Source organism: Ursus maritimus, unplaced genomic scaffold (genome assembly GCF_017311325.1).
Source record: "Ursus maritimus isolate PB19 unplaced genomic scaffold, ASM1731132v1 scaffold_20, whole genome shotgun sequence".
In the NCBI taxonomy this organism is placed as follows: domain Eukaryota; kingdom Metazoa; phylum Chordata; class Mammalia; order Carnivora; family Ursidae; genus Ursus; species Ursus maritimus.
In genome coordinates, this window is record NW_024424453.1 from 28047712 (window position 1) to 28071109 (window position 23398).

Sequence of the window (23398 nt, forward strand, 5' to 3'; positions counted from 1 at the left end):
TTCTGATGGAGGAATGTCTAAGCATCTAGTGCAATAGAGCGAAGTCTCGTAAGTAGCAGATATATGTGATGGCCTAGTAGCTATCCAATATTGGTTATTCTCCTTTTCCTAATCACGGATTCTAGGGCAGATTCATAGCAGAAGTGGTCTCGTTTCAATCATGTATGATACTCTGTGCCTAAAGATTGCTGATTTTTCGAGGTTGACTTAGCAACATGTACTAAATTTGATACCTGATATAGTCAGTGCACTTTATATATAGTCATTGTATATCTGGGTTCATTTGAAGCTGGGATAATTTGCTGCAGTGATAAATCTGGATGAGTGTTAAGATTATTAGGTGATAGTTAACCTTGCAAAATTGCTGAAAGCTCCACTTTAAGAGTTATTTATATAAATCTATTAATGATATCTTTAATTTTAAATAGTAAAGCTTTTTTAAAGTAATGTACTCCTTCCTATAGATGTGTATTTCAGTTATGGTTATTGAAAAGGCCTAGAAACTATGTCTGAAAATTTAAAATTCATAGGCTAATAAAAGCTTCAAAAATTGGATATTTAGGAAGGGATATATTCTAATAAAGCCTGTACCTTGTGCACAGTGGATGTCAGTTTTGAAAACTTGTGAAAATCAATTAATGTTAGCTTACTAACTAAGTTAAGTGAACTCAAGCTTTCGCTGCTAGGAGTATTCATGATATTTTGATCTTCAAATTGAACTCTTTTTTAAAAAAAAAAAATTCAATTTAAGGGGTTTCTGGGTAGCTCATTCGGCAAGTGTCTGCCTTCAGCTCAGATCATGAACCCAGGATCCTGGGATCAAGCCCTGAGTCAGGCTCCCCACTTGGCAGGGAGTCTGCTTCTCCCTGTCCTTCTGCCCCTTCCGCAGTTTGTGCACTCTCTCTCTCTCTTTCTTGCTCACTCTCTCTCAAATAAATAAAATCTCTAAAAAATTTCAATTCAGTTAACATGTACTGTATTACTAGGTTTAGAGGTGGAATTTAGTGATTCATCAGTTGCATACAACATCCAGTGCTCATTATTTCACGTGCCCTCCTTAATGCCCATCACCCAGTTACCCCATCCCCTCACCCACCCGCTTTTCCAGCAATCCTGTTTGTTTCCTGTAGTTAAGAGTCTCTAATGATTTGTCTCCCTCTCTGTTTTCATCTTATTTTATTCTTCCTTCCCTTCACCTATTTCATCTGTTTTGTTTCTTAAATTCCACATAATGAGTGAAATCGTATGGTATTTGTCTTTCTCTGACTGACTGACTTCGTTTAGCATAATTCTCTGTATTTCCATCCATGTTGTTGCAAATGGCAAGATTTCATTCCTTTTGATGGCTGAGTAATATCCTATTACACACACACACACACACACACACACACACATACACATACATACACATACACCCCATATCTTCTTTATCCATTCATCTGTCAATGGGTATCTGGGTTCTTTCCATATTTTGGCTATTGTGGACATTGCTGCTATAAACATTTGGGTGCATGTGCCCCTTTGAATCACTGTGTTTGTATCCTTTGGATAAATACCTCCTAGTGGAATTGCTGGGTTGTAGGATAGCTCTGTTTTAAACTTTTCGAGGAACCTCCATACTGTTTTCCAGAGTGAGTGGCTGTAGTAGTTTGCATTCCCCCTACAGTGTAAGAGTGTTCCCCTTTCTCCGCATCCTTGCCAACATCTGTTGTTTCCTGAGTTGTTAATTTTCAAAGTGAACTCTTAATTACAGGGAGTTGGTAAAGAAAGATCCATACTTCTTCCCCTGGTTTTCAGAGCTTTCTGTTTCTTGCCTTATTTTCCCTTTTTAGTTTTATATTTTCCATTGTATATTTCCTTGCATTTTGCATTTCATCCAATCTGGAATTCTTGTTGGGTCCAAAGACACAACGTACTTTTATGCCCTTTGATTTGGTCTTCTTTGGACCCCCAGAGAATTTCATACTGACATGGTGGTACCTACCACTGCTGCCTTGTATTTTTATGCATAAGTCATTCTTCCCAGAATGGGCAATGGAAACTCTGCTTTACTTATTTTCTTTTAGCAGGTGTTCCATAGTTACACAATTGAAATTGATGTACATATGTATACCTTTTGGGTCATTTATTTTAAAAACATTCACAGCCAGCTATGTTAATCTTATCTCTGGATAGCTGTGTACTTGAATGTGTAAAAGAATTCTGAGTGGCTCACATAGACTTACCCTCTTTATTTCTATGCTGAATCTCACATTTCTCCTTGTCTCACTCTCAGAGACTTTACTTCAGAGATTCCATCTCTTTTGACTACAGTTGTTATTTATGAGTACATTTATTAATTGACCTTTGTGCACTGAGGCTCCCCTCTTAACTATCAGATATATTGCATAGATGTCTACTCTGCCTTCCTACCTGGGCCCCATGTTTCTGAAAACTTTGGTGCAGTCTTTCATCTGTACTTTTCTTCAGTTCTGCTGTTGGAGTAAATCTTAAGTCAGTGTGAAGATATAACACAGTTGAAGACAGCAGGTGGAATATCTGGTTTTTGGAAAAAGGCTTTATTTTGTTACTTTTCCATTTTGTTTTTAAAATTTTTTTATTTATTTATTTTTTATTGGGTCCGTTTGGTTTGGTTTTTAGGCCAGGGAGAAGGAGATTAGACATGTGGTTGTTGGAGGGGAGGTCCAAGAGATGATAGGTGAATGGGCTCAGGAGGCCAGGTTAAAGATGTAGTCTTGGCATGGGAGGAGGAATACTTTTCTTCTGAGATGGGATTAAAGCAGGAGATAGAAGGAGAGAGAAGATACAGGAAATTGTTGAAGAAGGAGCTCATATTGGGACAGCTTCACATTCCTGAATATATTTGTAATTGGGGTTCATAGAGTGAAAGGGAGGAACAGACAGAGTAAGAAATAAAGACTGAAATATTTCCACGTTTGGTGGAAACTATAAACCCACAGATCTAAGAACTGAACAAACCCCAAATTCAAGAAGCAAGAAGAAACTAAACCATAGTGCATTATAATCAAATTGCTCAAAACTAGTGATAAAGAGAAAATCTTAAAAGCAGCCAGAAAAAAAAAAACCATGTTAATACACAAAGGAACCAAGAAAAGGATGGCAACAAATTTCTCATTGGAAGCAGTGCAAGGGAAAAGACAGTTAAACATTTTTAAAGTACTGTAAGAAAAAATCCTGTAAATATAGAATTCTATACCCAGTGAAAATATCTTTCAAAAATGAAGCAGAAATAAAGACTTTTTTAGAAATACCAAAGCTGAAATAATTGCCATCAGCAAACCCATATTACAAAAAAGGTTAAAAAAGCCCTTTAGGAACCAATAAATAATACCAGATGGAAATATGGATCTATACAAAGGAACAGAGAGCACTAGAAGTGGTAACTATATGCATAAATATATGTTTTTTTATATTATTTAAATCTCTTTAAAAGATAATTGAACGTATTTTAGTGCCCTCTCTCTCGTTGATAACATAGAAAATCATTAAGGATTTAGATTTGAATGACAGTATCAACCAACTTGATCTAAATGACAACTACAGAACATTCCACCCAACGACAGCAGAATCCATATTCTTTTCAAGTGTACGTGGAATATTTACTAAGATAGACCATATTCTGGGCCATAAAACAAGTCAGTAAATATAAAAAGATTCAATTCATACACAATAGGGTTTTATGAACATAGTGAAATTAAATTAGAAATAAAAAATAGGAATCTAGAAAATTCCCAAATTATTTAGAAACTAAATAATACACTTCCAAATAACCCATGTGTTAAAAGAAGAAATCAAAAGAGAAATTATGAAGTATTTAGAATTAAATGAAAAAAAATACAATATTGCAAAGTTTGGGGGATGCTTCTCAAAGGGGAATATATATACTAGTAAACATCAATATTAGAAAAGTCTCAAATTAGTGACCTTAGTTTTTAACTTAAGAAACTAGAAAAAGAGCAAATTAAACCACAAGTAAGTAGATGAAATAATATAGACAGAAGTCAGTGAAATATGGAACAGAAAAATGAGGGAAAATCAGTGAAACCAGTACTTAATTGTGAGAAAACTATTTATGATAAATCTCTCACCAGACTCATCAGGAAAAAAGAAATATGTTGCAAATTAACAATAATGTAGTGAATGAAAAAGGTGATAGCATTACAGATTCTCACAGGTATTTGGTAGTAAGAAGATTATGAACAACTTTTTCCCAGTAAATTCACACACTTAGGTGAAATGGACAAATTCTTTGGAGAACAACTTTCAGAGCTCATTCAAGAAGTAGATGATCTGAATAGCCCTCTATCTATTAAAGAAATGGAATGTTAAGTTAAATACCTGCCTGAAAGAGAAAACTCTGGGTCCAGAGTGAATTTTAGGGTCCTGGCATTCCAAACATTTAAGGAAGAAATAATACAAATTCTATACACTCTTTCAGAAAATTGAGGAAAGAATACTTTCTAATTCATTCTGTGAGGTCAGCACTACTTTGAAATAACACCAGACAGAGAGAAGAAGAAAAGAAAACTATAGATCATTATTCCTCATGATCATTGATGCAAAAATTCTAAACAAAAGTTTAGCAAATAGAAACCAAAGTATATTTTTAAAATCATATTATGGCCACATAGTCTTTATCCCAAGAATACAAGTTTGTTTTACCATTTGAAAATCAAGCAGTGCAATTTACTATATTAACATACTAAAAAAGAAAAAGTATATGATCATCTCTGTAGATGCAGAAGAAGTATTAGGAAAGCATCTTAAATTCATTCGTAATAAAAATTCTCAGCAGTGTAGGAATAGAAGAGAACTTTCTGATAAAGGGCATCTACCAAAACCAAAAATACCTATTGCTAACATTATACGTAATGCTGAAAGACTGAATTATTTTACCTAAAAGCAGGAACAAGGCAAGGATGCCCACTCTCTATCACTTCTCTTCAGTGTTGTGCTTGTGGTTCTAGCCAGAGCACTAAGGGCAAGAAAAGGAAAACACACACACACACACAAATATTGGATAGGAAAAAGGAATTATTTGTGGACAACATGATCATCTATGAAGAAAATCTAGTGTGATAACACAATAGTAAAACTAATAAGTTTAAAAAGATTATAGGATATCCAAGATCTACAAAGAACTTCTCAAACTCAATACGCGAGAAACAAATAAACAAATCATAAAATGGGCAGAAGCTATGAACAGACACTTTTCCAATGATGACATACAAATGACTAACAGATACATGAAAAAATGTTCAAAATCATTAGCCATCAGGGAAATTCAAATCAAAACCACACTAAGATACCACCTTACGCCAGTTAGAATGGCAAAAATTGACAAGGCAAGAAACAACAATTGCTGGAGAGGATGTGGAGAAAGGGGATCCCTCCTACATTGTTGGTGGGAATGCAAGTAGGTACAGCCACTCTGGAAAACAGTGTGGAGGTCCCTTAAAAAGTTAAAAATTGAGCTACCCTATGACTCAGCCATTGCACTACTGGGTGTTTACCCCAAAGATACAGACGTAGTGAAGAGAAGGGCCATATGCACCCCAATGTTCATAGCAGCATTGTCCACAATAGCCAAATCGTGGAAGGAACCGAGATGCCCTTCAACAGATGACTGGATTAAGAAGTTGTGGTCCATATATACAATGGAATATGACCCAGCTATCAGAAAGAATGATTTCTCAGCATTTGCTGCAACATGGATGGCACTGGAGGAGATAATGCTAAGTGAAATAAGTCAAGCAGAGAAAGACAATTATCATATGATTTCTCTCATCTATGGAACGTAAGAACTAGGAGGATTGGTGGGGGAAGAAAGGGATGAAGAAGGGGGGGTAATCAGAAGGGGAAATGAAGCATGAGAGACTATGGACTCTGAGAAACAAACTGAGGGCTTCAGAGGGGAGGGGGGTGGGGGAATGGGATAGACTGGTGATGGGTAGTAAGGAGGGCACGTATTGCATGGTGTACTGGGTGTTATACGCAACTGATGAATCATCGAACTTTACATCAGAAACCAGGGATGTACTGTATGGTGACTAACATAATATAATAAAAAAAATTTAAAAAAAAGATTATAGGATATGAGATCAATGTATAAAGATTAGTTTATATTTCTATATACAAATAATGAAAAATCAGAAATTAAAAGAGTTTTTGGATCATTCTTAATTTATTGCATATATTTGACATAAAACATTGTAAATTTAAGGTTACAACATGTTACTTGGATACATTTATATATTGTAATGATTGCTGTAATGATTGTAATGTTATTATTACATAATATCACATTATGTAATTGCAGTACAATATTATCATCTATATTATACTATGCATTAGATCACTGTGGCTTATTTATTACTCATTGCAAGTTTGTACCCTTAAACAACATCAGTTTTATCCTCTCACCCCTCATCTCTTGGTAACCACCATTTTACTTTCTGTTTTTCATGAGCTTGACTTTTTTAGATTCCGCATATAAATGATATCATATATTACTTGTCTTTCTCTGTCTGACTTCTCACGAGCATAATATATTCAAGGTCCATCCATACTGTTGCAAATGGCAGGATATCCTTCCTCATGGCTGAATAATATTCTGTTGTGTATATCTGTGTTATGCATTCATTGGTAGATGGGCATTTAGGTTGTTTCCATATCTTGGCTATTGTGAATAATGCTGCAGTCAACATAGGGGTGCCTTTATCTCTTCAAAATACTGTTTTCATTTCTTTTGGTTACCTAGTAGTGGAATTACAGATCGTATGTAGATCTATGTTTAATTTTTTGAGGAATCTCTATATTGTTTTATTTCCCTAAGTTTTTTAAAAACATCAAAGTGTCCAAAAATATGAAATTCTTAGGAATATATCTGACAAAAATGTGAAATATCTACACAATGAAAACTATAAAACATTGAGAGAAATTAAAAACCTGCAATAAATGGAGAGCTATACCATTATTTCTTGATCAGAAATCTCAATATTAAGATGTTAGTTTTCCCCAAGTTGATCTATAGATTTTAACATAGTCCCAAAGAAAATTTTTGCAGCCTTTTAATTTTTGAAGTAGAAATTGATAGATTGATTCTAAAATTGATATGGAAATTCAGAGGACCTATAATAGCCAAAACAGCTTTGAGAAAAAGAAAAGTTGGAGGTCTGATTTAAAATTGCACTAATCAAGACAGTGTAATGTTGGCATGAAGGTAGACTGATTAAATAGAACAGAATACCTAAAAGTTGACCCACATATGTATGGACAATTAATTTGCAAAAAAATACAAAGGCAGTTTGGTGGAGAAAAGATTATCTTTTAAACAGTCCTGGAGCAGTTGGACATCCAGCTACCAAAAAAGTGAACTTTGATCCAAACCTTGCTCCACATATACAAAAATTAACTCAAAATAGAGATATGAATGTAAAATAAAAACTATAGCACTTTTAGAAGAGAACAAAGAAGAAAATCATTTGGAAATTTGTGTTAAGCAAAGATTTCTTAGGACACCAAATCAAGATCCCTGGAAGAACAAATCAGGCTATCAAAATTTAAAAGTTGTGCTCTTTGAAATACAGTATTCAGAGAATGAAAAGATAAGTCACACTCAGAGAAAATATTTGCAAGTCATACACATCTTGATAAAGGAAATACATGCAAAATATATAAAGAATTTTTAAAACTCAGTAACAGAAATTGCAAAATATTTGAAGAGATGCTTCACCAATGAAGATATACAAATGGCAAATAAGCACATGAAAATATCAAATTCATTAGTCATTAGGAGAATGGAAAGTAAAACCACAGTGAGATAGCATTACACACCCATTTGTATGGCTAAAATTAAAGACTGAAGTGTTTGCAAGGATATGGAGGAACTGTAGCTTTCTTATGCTGCTGCTGCTATTACATATGGTATGTTCACCTTGGAAAACACTTTGGCAATTTCTTAAAAAGTTAAACATGCCTGGAGCACCTGGGTGGCTCATCCATTTAAGCGTCTTGATTCTTGATTTCGGCTAGGGTCGTGATCTCAGGGTTGTTGAGGCCCAGCATGGAGCCTACTTAGATTCTCTCTCTCCCTTCCCTTCTGCCCCTCGCCGCTCCCCAAAAGTTAGATGTATCTACCATATCGAGTCATTTTGCTTCTAGATAAATGAAAGCATATATCCTTGCCAGTACTTGTACACAGATGTTTGTAACAGCTCTCAGTAACTAAACCTGGAGATGATCAAATATCCATCAACAGGTAAATGGATAAACAAGCTGCTGTATTCATATAATAGACTACTATTCACCAATGACAGGGATGAATTGTCAGTACATGCTGTGTCATAGATGAATGCCAGAATCATTATTCTAAATGAAAGAAGCTAGGAAAAGAAATGCACTGTTTGAATGATTCCATTTATATAAAATTCTAGAAAATGCGAACTAGTGACAGAAAGCAGATTAATGGTTACTTGGGCATGGTAGGGGTGGCGGTGGTGAGGTGCAGGAGCAAAGGGTTCTAGAGCAGGAAGAATCTTTTGGAGGTGATGGATATGTTCATTATCGTGATTGTGGCAGTGCTTGTACGAGGTATACATATATCAGAACTTACCAAATTGAGCCCTTCATGTGCATTTTATTGAATGTCAGCCATGCTAAAATAAAAATAAAGACTCTTTGTTATCTGACACTACTGCTAACACATCTAAGATTAATTTCTAAATTTGCTAGATCTTAAGACTAAACAAAGACTCTTGTTTAAAATACTGAGTTCCAGGCTTCAGAATTACTGGGATAGGACTGAGGAATCTGTACTTGTAGCAGACACCCTAGATGATTCTTCTCATTTGTCAAGCTTGGAAAGTACTTGACCCAGATTAAATTAATTGCACTTTGGTCATCTGAATCCCATTTCCTATGGGAGAATGGGATGTTAGGTTTCTAGTATTAACAGAAAGGCCAGTCATAAAACACCTGATTGTGCTGCTTTTGTTGTGGTCAGATGAGACCCTTTAGAAATGGACAAAATTCTTTTCTCAGCAGTATATAGTATACTGAGGTCAGCCTTGCCTTATAAATTCCTGAAGTGACAGAATGGAAATCTTTTAATAGCCCCAGCATTAGTTAATATTACATTAAAGAGTAAAAAAGAATCTTATTTTTATACTTTTACAGCTCACATCAGTGTATGTTGTTAGTGAAAAAAAGTTTCATATCCTATATATTTAGAAGCTATAAAATAACACAGATTGGGAGAAGAGGAGTAAGATGAATAAAAGAACATTGTTATTCTCTAAATGTTCTTTAAACGGATGTAGCAGCAGCCTTTCATAAAACTCTGGAAAAAACAGCTTGACCTTCTTATTTCCCCCTTTCCAACGACGTCAAACAAAAGGAAATTATAGAATAAGTCTGTCTAAATTTTAAATGGCTTAGTTATCAGAAGACTTTAGAGAGCAGTTTTTCCACAAATCATCCTTGTCCTATTTGGTCTTGGTTTTTTTTAAAGAATTGGTGAGCCAACACGTAATTAATCACTTTTGTTGGCTTTTAAGGAAATGAAACTGCAGTGTACCCTTTGGCTTTATTGTTCTTCATTTTGGTGTTTTTTGGTGTTGCAATATGTAATATGAGAACCTTACATGGATGCTTAGTGTTAATAATGTGGACAAAACAATGTGAAATAAGTAATTTTTTAAAATCAGCTTATACAGATTATACTGTTTTCATACGTGTGTACCTTCCATATCTCGGATACCAGCAGCAATAACTGTGAAGGTCCCTTACAGTTGGAAGTTTTAGAGTGTACCACCCTTGTCAGTGGATACAGTTAGTCCCTGTGTTCAAAATGGCAGTGTTCACTTGTTACTAATTCCCATTGTTTCTTCCTCCGAAATCTAGTTTGGATTGATTATTCCTTTTCTACAGCTGCTGCCACAATCAGTGAATAAGAACAGATCCATCTCATTTCATGAAGAAGGGGTGGGAACACCCAACCAGTTTTACTTTTTTGGGCTCTGTTCCATCAGAGTAGTGAACTGCCTTCCATATGGAAATTAGACATGATTTTTAAAATTAAGCATTACTAATCGTTGTCATTATTAAAAGTTTACCTAGAGTACACTTTTAAGATAGATACCTGGATGTATGCTGGCACCTTCCTTTAACTTTTGTTAGTTTGAAGTCGTTTTTCCATTTTTAAACCAGTAGTTGTTTTAGTTTGTTTTTTTAAGATTTATTTATTTATTTATTTGACACAGAGAGAGAGAGAGAGAGCACAAGCAGGGGGAGCGGCAGAGGGAGAGGGAGTAGCAGGCTGTCCGCTGAGCAGGGAGCCCGACGAGGGGCTCAGTCCCAGGATCCTGAGATCATGACCTGTGCCAAAGGCAGACGCTTAACCGACTGAGCCGCTCAGGTGCCCCTTAAACCAGTAGTTTTAAGGAAAATTCCAGTAGGCTCTGTTTCTATAGAGATTTTTTTTTTAAGATTTATTTAATTTTGTCAGAGAAAGAAAGTGCGAGCACAAGCAGGAGGGGCAGAGGGAGAGAGAACCCCAAGCAGACTCCACACTGAGTGAAGAGCCCGACCTGGGGCTTGATCACATGACCCCAAGATCACAACCTGAGCCAAAACCAAGAGTCAGACGCTTAACAGACTTTGCCACCCGGGCGCCCCTCTGTGGGGATTTTAAAACTATACATCCATCCTCATCTATTCTTCCCTTCCTCTCCTCCCCTCACCCCCTTCAAAAACACAGACCTCTGGGATGAGTATTGCTCCACCGTAATGATCTGTTAATGAAAAAGATACTAAGTTCCAAAGACTTAACTTTTTGGTTTGGGTATTTAAGGGAATGCTGGCCTCAAAATGAGTTGGGAAATAGTCCCCTTCCTCTGTTTTTTTTTTAAATTTATACTAATTTTTTATTACGTTATGTTAGTCACCATACAGTACATCCTTAGTTTTCGATGTAGTGTTTTGAAAGAGTTTGTGTAGGATTGTGTTGTAGGTTAAATTGTGCCCTCCTAAAAAATAGGTTGAAGTCCTAACCCCCAGTACCTTAGAATGACATTATTTGGAACTAAGGTCATTACAGATATAATATTAAGATGAGGTCATACTCAATTAGGGTGCACCTTAATTCAGCATGACTAGTATCCTTATAAGAAGAGATACAGACAAGTGAGGTGAGAACGTCCATGAACATGGAGGCAGAGCGTGAATGGCTGCATGTGCAAGCCAGGGAGCACCAAGGACTTCTGGCCACCACCAGAAGCTGGGCGTGAGCAAGGAAGGATCCTTCCCCATGAGTTTCAGAGGGCACGAAGCCCTGGTGACACCTTGATTTTGAACTTCTAGACTCCAGAACTGTGGGATAATAGATACTGTTTTTTAAGCCATCTAGTCTGTGGTACTTCATTATGGCAACCCTAGGAGACTAATACGAATTTGTCCTATTTTTTTTTCTTTCAAGTTTGATGGAATTCACCCAGTGAAACAATATGCAGTTTTCTTCATGAAAAAAAATCTTTTTTAAAAATATTTTTATTTATTTATTTGACAGAGAGAGACAACAAGAGAGGGAACACAAGCAGGGGGAGTGGGAGAGGGAGAAGCAGGCTTCCCATTGAGCAGGGAGCCTGATGCGGGACTTGATCCCAGGACACCGGGATCATGACCTGAGCTGAAGGCAGGCACTTAACGACTGAGCCAACCTTTGTGCAAAGATTTTTAACTATGAGTTCAATTTCTTTTTTCTTCTTCTTCTTTTTTTTTAACAAATATTTTATTTATTTATTTATTTGAGAGCACGAGTGGAGGGGCAGAGGGAGAGGGAGAACAAGAAGCAGGCTCCCCGCTGAGCAGGGCTCCATCCCGCAACCCTGAAATCATGACCTGAGCCAAAGGCAGATGCTCAACCGACTGAGCCACCCAGGCACCCCAAATTCAGTTCGATAGATAAAAGATACATAAGTTTTCTAATTATTCTTACATCTGTCAGTAATTTGTGTCTTTTGAGGAATTTGTTCATTTTTTCTATGTTACTGAACTTGTTGTAAAGTTGAGTTTGTATTTTTTGATGTAATGATGGTCCCTCTTTCATTTCTGATATCAGTAATTTGTGTCCTTTATTTTCTTTGATTAGTCTAGCTGAGTGGTTCTCAAGTGGGGGCAGTTTTGTGCTTCTCAGCTGGGGGCAATTTTGCCCTCCCCACCGGGGGACATTTGGTAATATCTGGAGGTATTTTCAGTTATCACACTTGGGCATCTAGTGAGTAGACACCAGGGGTATTGCTAAACATCCCATAAGGTATGGATGGGATAGCCTCTCACAACAAGGAAGTATGCAGCCCACAATATACATAGTGCTGAAGTTGAGAAACCTGTCCTAGCATTTACAGTGTACACCTTCTACTTTCAAATAATATTATACCATTCGTGTTTAATGTAAGCATTTATTTCCACTTACCGTCTTCCATCCTTTATGCTACTGTGGGCATGCATTTTACTACTATATCCATTATAAACCGCACAATACATTGTTAATTTTTTTGCTTTAAACAATCTATTAAAGAACTTGAAAATAAGAAAAAAATCTAATTGTTACTCATGTTTTTAATACTGTTTATTTCTTTGTTGGTCCAGAGTTCCATCTCAGCTTTTGTTTGTCTAAAAAAATCTGTATTTTTGCCTTCATTTTTAAAGTATATTTTGGTTTGGTATAGAATTCTCCATTTTTAATATCCTAAAAGATATCTTTCCACTGTTTTTTTGTTTTGTTTTGTTTTCATAGATTATATTAAGAAATAAAGCTATGGTTCACTAACAAAAGGTTTTTAAAAAACAACCTGTATATTCTAGGGAGTATTTCTGGATTTCGACATTACTGAAAAATAATTATTAAAATTTAATGCACTATGCCCAGATCTTGTAAACAGACTTGTTTTTGACTTGTGTTTTTTCTTTTTCTCTATTTCTTTCTCCTTCACTCATTAAAAAATTTTGTTTTTTGGGCCAGTTACTTCTCTGAGCCTCAGTTTTCTTACCTGTAAAATTGGGCTACCAGTGCTTCTTACAGGTTTGTTTTGAAAATTAGATGGAGATAAAGGATTCAAAATGTCTAGAACAGAAGGGACTCATAAAAATGATACCTTCCTCCTCATCCAGCTTCAGCTGTTCTGACCTCAGAGTTCATGAGTGGCCGCGGATCAGCAGGAGTCCCTGCTCTGAGTCCTTTCTGGCGGCATGGCAGTAACTCTGTGTGGACACATTGCCTGCCCTCTGCACAATACCTATGAGCCAGTGTAACCACAGCTGGGCCAAAATGGGGAGCTCTGGTTGGACCATGAATGAACGCTCTCATCACTGCTTATGATTTCTGTTCCTGCCAATAGTTCACATGTTGATTTTAAATAAATCTGATCTTTTACTCAAGCAAGGTTAGAAGATATTTTTTCAGGATACTTTTATCTGTTAAATTACTTGAATATAGTAAAAATCTATGACATCTTATATTTTACATAGCTTACATATTTAACATACTCAGAATGCTCTTCCCTCCAGTTAGGCTAATGTCATATTCATTTTCCACTTCTCAGTTATACAGACTAGCTATAGTTATTTAATGTAACAGATTTTTCATATTAGGAAAATCCTAGACTAATTACCAGTTTGGGATGGTTGATCTTGGAGTCAACAGTAAAAACCTTTCTTTACAAGGAATCTAATTACCTTAGAATTTGTAATAATATTTCTATTAAAGGGTGCACTCATTAAAATGCTCTTTTCTGTCCCAGCAAGAGAAACTAACTAGCTATGGTAGACTTCTTTTTGTAGATAATATTTTGCTTTCCTTAAGAGTTGGGTGCTATCTTTGGTCCATACCTGGGCATGGGCAGCAGCACTCTGACAACTGTTCTAAATATTCCCTCATTGTGTTTCTCCTTCTCTCCTCAGTGGGCCTTTGGAGTGACGCTGTGGGAGCTCATGACTCTGGGCCAGACGCCCTATGTGGACATTGATCCCTTCGAGATGGCTGCATACCTGAAAGATGGTTACCGAATAGCCCAGCCAATCAACTGTCCTGATGAGCTGTGAGTTTCTCTGAGCTTGAAGACGTGGGTTTCATTCCGTTTATGATACTGGGATCAAAGAAGAAGAGCAGGTGTCCGTATTCATACAGAGACTTCCCTTTGGAGAGTAATGACTCTTTGGACTTGAATTAGACTCATAGAGAACCAGAGTCAGCCAGACTCATTCACTCTTTAATACATTTCATATCAGAACATTTTGTAGTTCTTATATTTATAGTGCTTAGTCTAATCTGAGAGACCAATAATGTACATAGTAAGAAAATACTGAATCCTGTGTCCGTTATTCTATATAGTGTGAGTATCCGACTTTTATTTATACAGCCTTAGTTATAGAAAACCTTTCTCATTGTCATCCTGCCATCCATTTGGTGTCAACTGATATTTAAGGGGAGTGTTCCAGGCTGAGATAGTTCCTGCTTCCTGCCTTCACCGTGTAGGAAATCTTCCCATATGTAGGGAGCACGGTGAGCAGGAGGCTGTTCACGGGGGATCGAGCGCACAGATGACTGTGGTCTTGGTTCCTGACTCTCCTGAAGGTTTCTATACCATGGTGAGGTGGCAACTTCTGCACTGATTTTACTGTCGATCCAGGGTTCTTAGAGCTTAGATTAACCTTCCCCTTCCTCCAAGTTCTTTCTCTCAGAAAACACAGGTTATTATTTTGTCTGTGTTTTAGGGATTTGCATGAAATCTCTATATTTGCTGTTGTATTTTGATACGACATCATGAAGAATTGAAATCCGCATAAAACCCAGATAACTCGGTTTAGTTTCTTTTCATTTTAGAACTGCCAACATACAGTAATATCCATTGATTTTTAGTTTGTCATTCTCCCCATGCCCACCTGTAGACAAAAAACAACTGGCATCGAATTGGCCAAAAGATTAGGAGTACTGTTTCGTCATTAGCCGAATTTCCCATTTTTGTCACTCTGCAGATTTGCTGTGATGGCTTGTTGCTGGGCCTTAGACCCGGAGGAGAGGCCCAAGTTCCAGCAGCTGGTACAGTGTCTCACGGAGTTCCACGCAGCCCTGGGGGCCTATGTGTGACTCTTCTCTCACAGTCCCACGGCATCAGGAGCACGGTGCCTGTTGGGGCTCCCTTGGAACCAGTCATGGATGCTTCGTACATCACGCAACACCAGCAGAAGCACATATGTCTTCCGGAACACCGTGCCTTAGGAATGCTTTAGAATCTGAACTTTTAAAGACAGACTTAATAATGTGGAATATTTTCTAGATACCATTTTTATTAGGTTGAACGGAAAAGGTTTTTGTAAATTTTTTGGCCCAAAATTTTTTAAAACATAGTTACTTTGGACTAGGGGTACATTCTTACAAAATAAATAAACAGTTTTAAAAATTGTTTAAGCACAGATACTTGGAATAGCTATCTTAGTGCCAACTGCTTTTTTATTTTTCTACTTCATCAAGGTAAATGTAAGTGATTTCACCTTTAAAGTTTTGTTTTTGTTTTTTTTTTTTTAAATATTTATCACTAGTCTTGTCTTCAAGGTACATTACTTTTTCTTAGGAAAAGGAAAGCAGCATAAAAAGATGTCTGGTTTGCCTTGTATAGGAAAAGGCAATATTGGAGGAAGAAAACTTAGAAGCTAAGGGAAAAAATTAAAAAAAAAACCCAAAACTTAGAAACAGAAACTGTCCTTTTGTGGGAAACTGTTTCTTTTTTATTTTTTTAATGAAAATTATTTCTGCTTTCTTATTTTGGGGGAAGTAAAAGCTGAGTTCATTGAAACACTTAAATTTGACAGGAATTAGCATTTCCATGAGCCAGAAGTAGGCTTGGGGCAGGCCAGTCAGTAGTAAACGATGGCAATTTTATTTATTTTTACTCTCTGGAAAAGGAGATAATACTATTCCAGAAAGTGAAATCTTGTTTCTAAGGTTAAGAATCCCTTTTATTGCACCTAAAATAGTGCTGTGCACAGAGAGGGTGCTTCAGGTGTTCTGGATAGTGTAAAAAAACAAAAAAAAGTAAACTGGTAAATTTTGCGCTTCAAGTCTGGCTTAAGTATAGAGTTGTTTCTTAAAACACTTGAAAAATTAAAGGATTTGTTTTCTATTTTTATAGTATTGAAAATATTGTTCATAATGAATGATTGGTTGTTTGGTAAGTCTTTGAACACGTACCAGCTAGATAGATACCCATGTAATCAGGCTTCTGAGCTCTCACACAGTTATAGCTGACTCTACTCAACCTCCAAGTTTTAATAAGTTGGGATCATTATTACTAGGAAGTATTAGAACATTGAAACTTTTCTCCAGAGCCATTAAATAAGGGGTATGTGTGTATTTATGCTTGGTTGTAGTTGGCCTAAGGTATAATTGAATGAACCTCCTAACTAGTTCGGCCTACAGGTACCTGCCTCTACTCCCATCCTCATAGGTATATTAGGGAGAAGTCTTAGCAGTTGGAGGCTTTTGCCACTGTTAAAGAAGTTTCATGAATCACCACATCTGGAAGTATAGCTCACACAACACATGCTCTGCCAAAAGCAAGCAAAGAGCATGATTTTTCTGAGTACCATTTATTAGTAACACTGGTTGTTTGGTTTTATGAAATACTCAGCCCTCTGAATGTCCAGTTTTTTAAAAGCTCTTTGAACTCTTTGTAAGTTACAAATGTTTTTGTTCACAACCTGTAATCTTAGAAGGCATTCAATCAACAAATATTTATTTAGTTCTTATATGTATTATGCACATAGAATGGTTCAACTCTAGCATCCTTTCCAACATTCAGTGCATTCTATTTTGTGTTCAGGTTATTGCATTGTTTAGAAATCACAGTTCTTTGTACAAGATCAGTTCAAAAGAAAAAGTGCTGACATCTTTTATCCCAAATTAGCAGTTGCTCTCAGAGGTGCTCTCAGTTTGCTGGGATGTGTGATGCCTTTAACTTTATCTTTTTGTGTTTGTAAGCTGTTTTATTTTATGTATGTGCATTTGTTTTAGTAGGTGGTTTAAGACTTCAAATAGATTTTTCTTGCTGAGCTGCTTGGAGTCATTGACTTCGATGAAAAGAGCAGTTATAAGATGTCTGTGGCTGGTCTTCTTCCAATTGTTTTGTTGTAGGGTGTGAATATTACTGAAGAGATTTTGCAGAAAATATACTTTTTATAGGAAAGAAGCAAATTAACAAAGCACTGATGTGGTATTATAAGCTGGCTCTAATGACCTAGAGCTCTATTACAGTCTGTCCTTTCTTACAACACCCCCACTGTGAGAAAATTTTATTTGTAGAAGCAAGGAGGATTGGGTTATTCATTCAATACATGTATATTTATTGAGTGCACACTGTATGTCTGGCTCTCAAAATATTCAGGGAATAGGACAGATGAGGTTCCTCCCTTTTTAGGTTTTACATTTTGGTTGGGAGAAGCAGATAATGAACGTAAGTAAGATTTTGGTAAGTGCTATGAAAAACAGAAAGAACAGTATCATAGAGAAGAACTTTAGGTGTAATATTTAGCCAGGCTTCTCTGAGCAGGTGGCATTTGAGCTGAGATCTGAATGACGAAAAGCCAGCTATGAGAAGATCCAGGCTGAAGGGACATAATTGCAGAGGCCTTAAAGCAGGAACAAGCTATCCTCTAGACTTGGTAAAGCAGGAACAAGCTATCCTCTAGACTTGGCCCTACCTGCTCATCTTCCAGCTGCTGCTGCTGGAAGAAGAGGACAGAGGCTGGTGTGGCTAGAATGTAGTTAGGGATGGGAGGGTACCAGATGAGGTCTGGGAGACACAGGAACAGAGAGCAGCAGGGCCTTGTAAGCCATGAGCGCACATATTTTATTCTAAATGGAATTCTTCATTCAAGGATATTTTTAAATAAGCAAGTGACATGATCTGATTTGTCATTTAAAAAATGTTATGCCAGGTCTTTTGTAAAGATTGAATTGTAGGGAGGCAAGGGGGAAAGTAATAAGACTTTTTAAGAAACTGTTGCATAGTTTAGGAAAGAAGAGACAGTGGTTTTGGATCAATTTGGTTAGTATGGGTGGTTGGAAGGGGCAGATTGGAGACACGTTTTGAAGGTAACAGACAGAACCTGGATCCTTTGGATGTTGGAGGGTTGGGTAGAGAATGAAAGAGAGTAATCAGGGATGACTAGTTGGTTTGAGGCTTGGGCCTCTGGTTGTATGGCCAAACTATATGCTGAGATGGAAAAACTTTAGAAGGAACAGGATTTTGCTTTGGCAGATGGAATGAATCAATTATCTGTTGTAGGCCATGTTTGAGGTGCCAGTTGGTTATCTAATAGACAGATGAGAGTCTGCAGCTCCGGGAAGAGTTCTCATTGAACATATTAATGTAGGAGTGTGACATGTAGACTATATTTAGAGTCATGGTACTGGATAAACTTACCTCTGGAGAGAGTTTAGATGGAAGGAGGTTTTGGGACTGAGTCTTACAACTCTCAACATTTAACACTCCAGTGAAGGAAGAAGAGATACCAAAGAAAGGACTGAGAAGAAGCCACTGTAGCTGGAAACAGCAACAACAAAAACAGGAAAATGAGGTGTCATGGAAGCCCAGGAAAGTAAGTATTTCAAAATGGAGAAGGAAGCTCCTATGAGATTTGGTATTATGAAGGTTATTGACAAAAGTAGTAGGGACTGGAGCAAGCTGAAGTATGAATACAATGTGGGAAAGTGGAGACCCTACTGTAGTCAGCACTATTGAAGAGTGTGAAGGGAAATGGAGTTAACTACAAGGAGATCAAAGAAGTATTTGGGGCACGGGTTGGAGGACTGGGAGGAGGGCATGTTTGTTTTCCAGGTGAAGATATAGTCCTGCAAAATGTTCCACAGGCTAATGGGAGTGATCCAATAAAGGGAAGAAATTCCTTCGGGGTATGGGACACTCTTTTTTTCTTGTCATTTGGTCTACAAGTATGAAAGACTCTCCACTCCAGCCCCCAGTCCCTTGGGTTGTGGTAAAGGCTGTGTTTTTATTGGGGAAAAAGTGTGAAGGGGCGGGGAAGTAGTACACAAAACTTTAGATGTTTCCATTATATGAAAATCAGCTTCTGTTGAGTTCACGTCCTTAGGACTTCAGACCCAACATGGTCATTTTGCTTGCCGCCATCATCTTTTGCCCCATCGCCTCTGTAACTTCTGGACTGGCCTTGGCCCTTAACCCCCCACCCAGCCAGTTACTGCTAGAGTAATGCTTCCTAGCATTGAGCTGCTGTCCCTACTTACAACCTTCAGCACTTTCCCAAAGCCTTCGGAATAGAGTTCCCAACTCCCAGGTACACAAAGTCAACCATTCTTCTCTGCAGTTTCACCTCTTGCTTCTTTACCAACTCATTGCATCCTGCCTGCATGCATTGTGTCATTTCATGTGTCCTTTCCTTTGCATATGCTGCTCCTCTTAGCGTGCCACACTCCACTCCAGATCGCCCAGGCGCCCAGGAGACTGCTTTGACACCTTACCCTGCTCCTCCAGGCTTAGTAGTTGCTTTTCAGCCTTGTTCCTGGGTTTGCACTCTGACAAAGGTAAGATGCAGGCTTATTTTTACCACTTGGCTGTGCATTCCTTGAGGATAGCAATTTGTATGTCACTCACGTCTGAATCTCATTTGCTTAACTAATGCTTGACACATTGGCAGGGTTGAATATTTAATGAATGGAGTAAAAATATCTACTTGCACGAGAGCAATTTGGTTTAAAAAAAGTCTGCCGATTCTTTAAAAGCATTATCTCTTATTTAAAATACTGTTATGTTATCAATGTGATGTTTATATTCAACTTTGAAGAGTTTAAGTTTTATGTAATATAAACCAATACAGCATGAAATAAAGAGACAGATTGGTAGGGAAGACTATATTCCACCCCAGTGGTGGCTTAAAAGCACCTTCTTCCCCAATCCCTTAGCCAGCTTTTCACTTCATTTTCCCTGCTTTTTCTTTGGTCACAGGAATAATTAGCCCAGTGGCATATTGTTTCACACGTCCACAAGGCCAACTTTATTTGGAATTGTAGAATAATTACCCCAAGTGAAGTAATTCATTGCTTTAGTGGGAGAATGTTTTCCTGGTCTGCCCCTTACCCTCACCTCATACAATAAAAAAAGAGGTGATATAATTTATGGGACTAGAAAGGAAAAATACAGACAGTTGCTTATTAAATTAGTAATTTTTGTTTCTACATTCATTTTTGTGCTTAGAATAACATATTAGAATAACATTGAACTTAATTCTTTGGGACACATGAACATCCTACATAAGTGTATCGAATACATACATTTTATATATAAGTAAACTGCATCTGCAGGCCTGTTTGCTCTCTGAGTGCTGTTCTTTAAGGGCTTAATGGGAAATGTCTCTTAACCCTTCAAAGAACAGATGTTAAAAACTTATTTAAAAAAAAAGAAATGGGAATTGATATTTGAAATTATTCTTTGAGCAAATAATAGTATGCCATTTGTTCATACTTGGTTTATCCCACATTTCAAAACTAAAGCATTTCTTAGTGATGTATTTTTAGAGAGGGATAAGCATTCCTCTGGGGCTATATCAAGCTTGAGGAAAATGTATAGTTTGAAAATAAAATAACTATTTACCTTTAAAAAAAAGAAATTAAAGCTGACTTCGTGGTGCCTGAATGTTACATTTGGAATCAACTTTTTTGCATCTTTCTAAGTCTACTTTTTTTCCCTTTTGCCTTCTTGGCTTCAAGCATAAGCACAGGCTAGTATTAGATAGGCATGCATCATGAGAGATAGCATTTGGCTAGAAGTGATAGAAATCTAACTGTAATCACTTAACCAAATAACAGGTTTATTTTTCTCCCATTACAAATCCAGTGAGAGGTAAAGCAGGGCTGGTATAGTGATTCCAGGGTATCATCCATTACCTGCTCTCCTCCATTTTTGCTGCTCTGCCATCTTTAGCATGCTTTTGCTTTCAAGGACCCCCCAAGACCTAGACCTAGGAAGAGAGGGGAAAAGGATGAAAGGCAAAAGGCATGAGTTAGCTGAGTCCTTTTTAGGAGACTATTAACTTTCCCGTAGTATATTTCTACCAGCATCTTCCTGGCCAGAACTATAGCACATGGGCAGCTGTTAGGCATTGTGGGAAATCAGATTTTATTGGTTTTTTTTTTAACAGCTTTATTGAGCGATAATTCACATATCACACATTTAAAATATACAGTTTAATGATTTTCACCATGTTCACAATCAAATTCATTTTTACCATTCCAAAAAGAAACCCCATATCCATTAGCATCTCCCACTCCCAGCCCTAGATAGCTACTAATCTGCTTTCTATCTCTACATTTGGCTATTCTGGACCTCTTATCTAAATGGAATCATAAAATATGTGGCCTTTTGTCTATAATTTCTTTTCCTTAACATAGTGTTTTTGAGGTTCATGTCACAGCATGTATTAGTACTTCATTCCTTTTTATTGCCACATAATATTCCATCCTATGGATATGTTCTATTCGTCATTGTATGGATATATACTATTCATTCATGAGTTTATGCATACTTGAGGAAATTGTTTTTTTAGTTGGGCATATTCTTACCCTGGGCAAAACTGGGTTGCATTAGTAAGGAAGTACCACCTAGCTGTTGATGGGCAGCTAGCAATGTCTGTCTCTGTGAAGAAATGGAGTAATGGACTGGAATCTGGTCTCCTACAGCAATATAGTTAACACTTCAGAAGTTCTGTCAAGTATGAGAGGAAGTACGGTGATTGTGAAGTTTTAATGAGTGGAGGGAATGCCCAGTCAGCTTCTTTTAAGGTTGGCAAGTCTGCTGTGTTTGCAGAGAAAGCCTAATGGAGTATTACCTAAACTTTTAGTCTCTAAGTCTATGTCCTGAAAACCTGTTCCCTGGTGATTGCTGTTCCTTTGGTCTCTGGCCCTGCTGTTTTCCACCAGTCCATAATTCTGCCACCACTTTATAGATTTGAGTTTGCAAGGGTATTTATTTCTCCTCAGTGTCTGGCCTGCAGTATCTCCTACCAAGTGCCTTTCCTTAGCTTCATGGTCTGATTACCTAGGGCCTTGGGAAGTAAGCCAGATATTGGCTATATGTTTCCATAGAAATTCTTATTAAAAGAGCTTAAATAAACATTTATTTATTTAATGCTATATCACCTGAATCTATTGAACTATATTTTATATGCCTTTCTTTAGCATATTTGCATCCATATAAGGTTTCTTAATTTTTGAGGTTAAACTATTTGGCCACCACATTACTTAATATACATCTAAAGAATGCCTTAGAAGTTGTCTGTATAAGTCAGGGAACAGGATACTCTGGATACTCTGATAGACTTGAGGAATTGGTCATAGGCGCTGGCTCCAGAAAAGCACTAGAATTAGTATTTTGAATAAAGTTCCTTTAACTCTGACTTTGCTCAGAATGGGTTTGACTTGACCATAATCTCTTCCATCAGGAAATGCAATGTCTTGATAGACCTGTGTTTTAAGTTTTGTGTTGGAATCTCTAGGCAGTGCCCCTCTGCCCTTTGCTCTTTTTGTTCCCCCAGAAATACCTACAGATGACTTAGCTGAAGGAAGGGCAGGTTTATTTGACCTGACAAGCATTCTTGGTCAGCTAAGCAGGCTCTTGTCTTGTGATAAGTACTCCCTAGGGTTCTTCTTGTTCTTCTGGGAAGGCAGGAAAAGGAAGAGACAGGAGGCTGCAGCCTGGTGCTGCCAGGCTTTGTGCAAACCTGGGCCTGGCTCCTCCCTGAGGACCTTCCCCTGTCTGTCTCCACTGTCCTTTCTGGCCACTTTTTACCTCTTTCCATTTCCCCTTTGTTAGCCAGCCTCACCGTCCGGCTCTTGTACCATCCGCCCCTCTCAAAAGAGCCCCATTCCCTTTCCGCAGGGTGCAGCATTTCAAGTACATGTAAACAATATAATAAGATTTAAAAATAGGTATAAAGATTGCTTTTTCCCACAGCCATCTTAGGATAGCATGATATTTTAGAGCTAAAAAGAGGGAACCTAACTATATTATTTTACAAGGAAGGAAACTGAATTCATTATCATTTCCTAGATACCAGATGAAAAATAGACTTTTATGTTGGTGATTGTTAGGGAGGTGGATGTTCTTTTTCAGGAAGGGGAATTAATTTATTAGAGTGGTCATTAATACTGCAAAGGTGGGCATGATATATAGATAGATAGATAGATAGATAGATAGATAGATATATACATATAATATATATATATATCTGTCAAATGAGTAAACATTGATTTTATTTTATTTTTTAGACCTGTGGGCAGTTTGGTATTGGA

The 23398-nt window shown here is 37.2% G+C and overlaps 1 protein-coding gene across 2 annotated transcripts in view; it reads left to right on the forward strand.

Moving 5' to 3' along the window:
- RYK (receptor like tyrosine kinase) overlaps nucleotides 1-15482 on the forward strand; it is an 88605-nt gene extending 73123 nt beyond the window's left edge. For both annotated transcript variants that reach the window (XM_040636797.1, XM_040636798.1), the window contains exons 14-15: nucleotides 13981-14117; nucleotides 15055-15482. In XM_040636797.1, coding sequence (XP_040492731.1) covers nucleotides 13981-14117; nucleotides 15055-15166 — 249 coding nt within the window. In that variant the 3' untranslated portion in view covers nucleotides 15167-15482. The remainder of the gene's footprint in view (nucleotides 1-13980; nucleotides 14118-15054) is intronic.
- Nucleotides 15483-23398: the final 7916 nt, after the last annotated feature.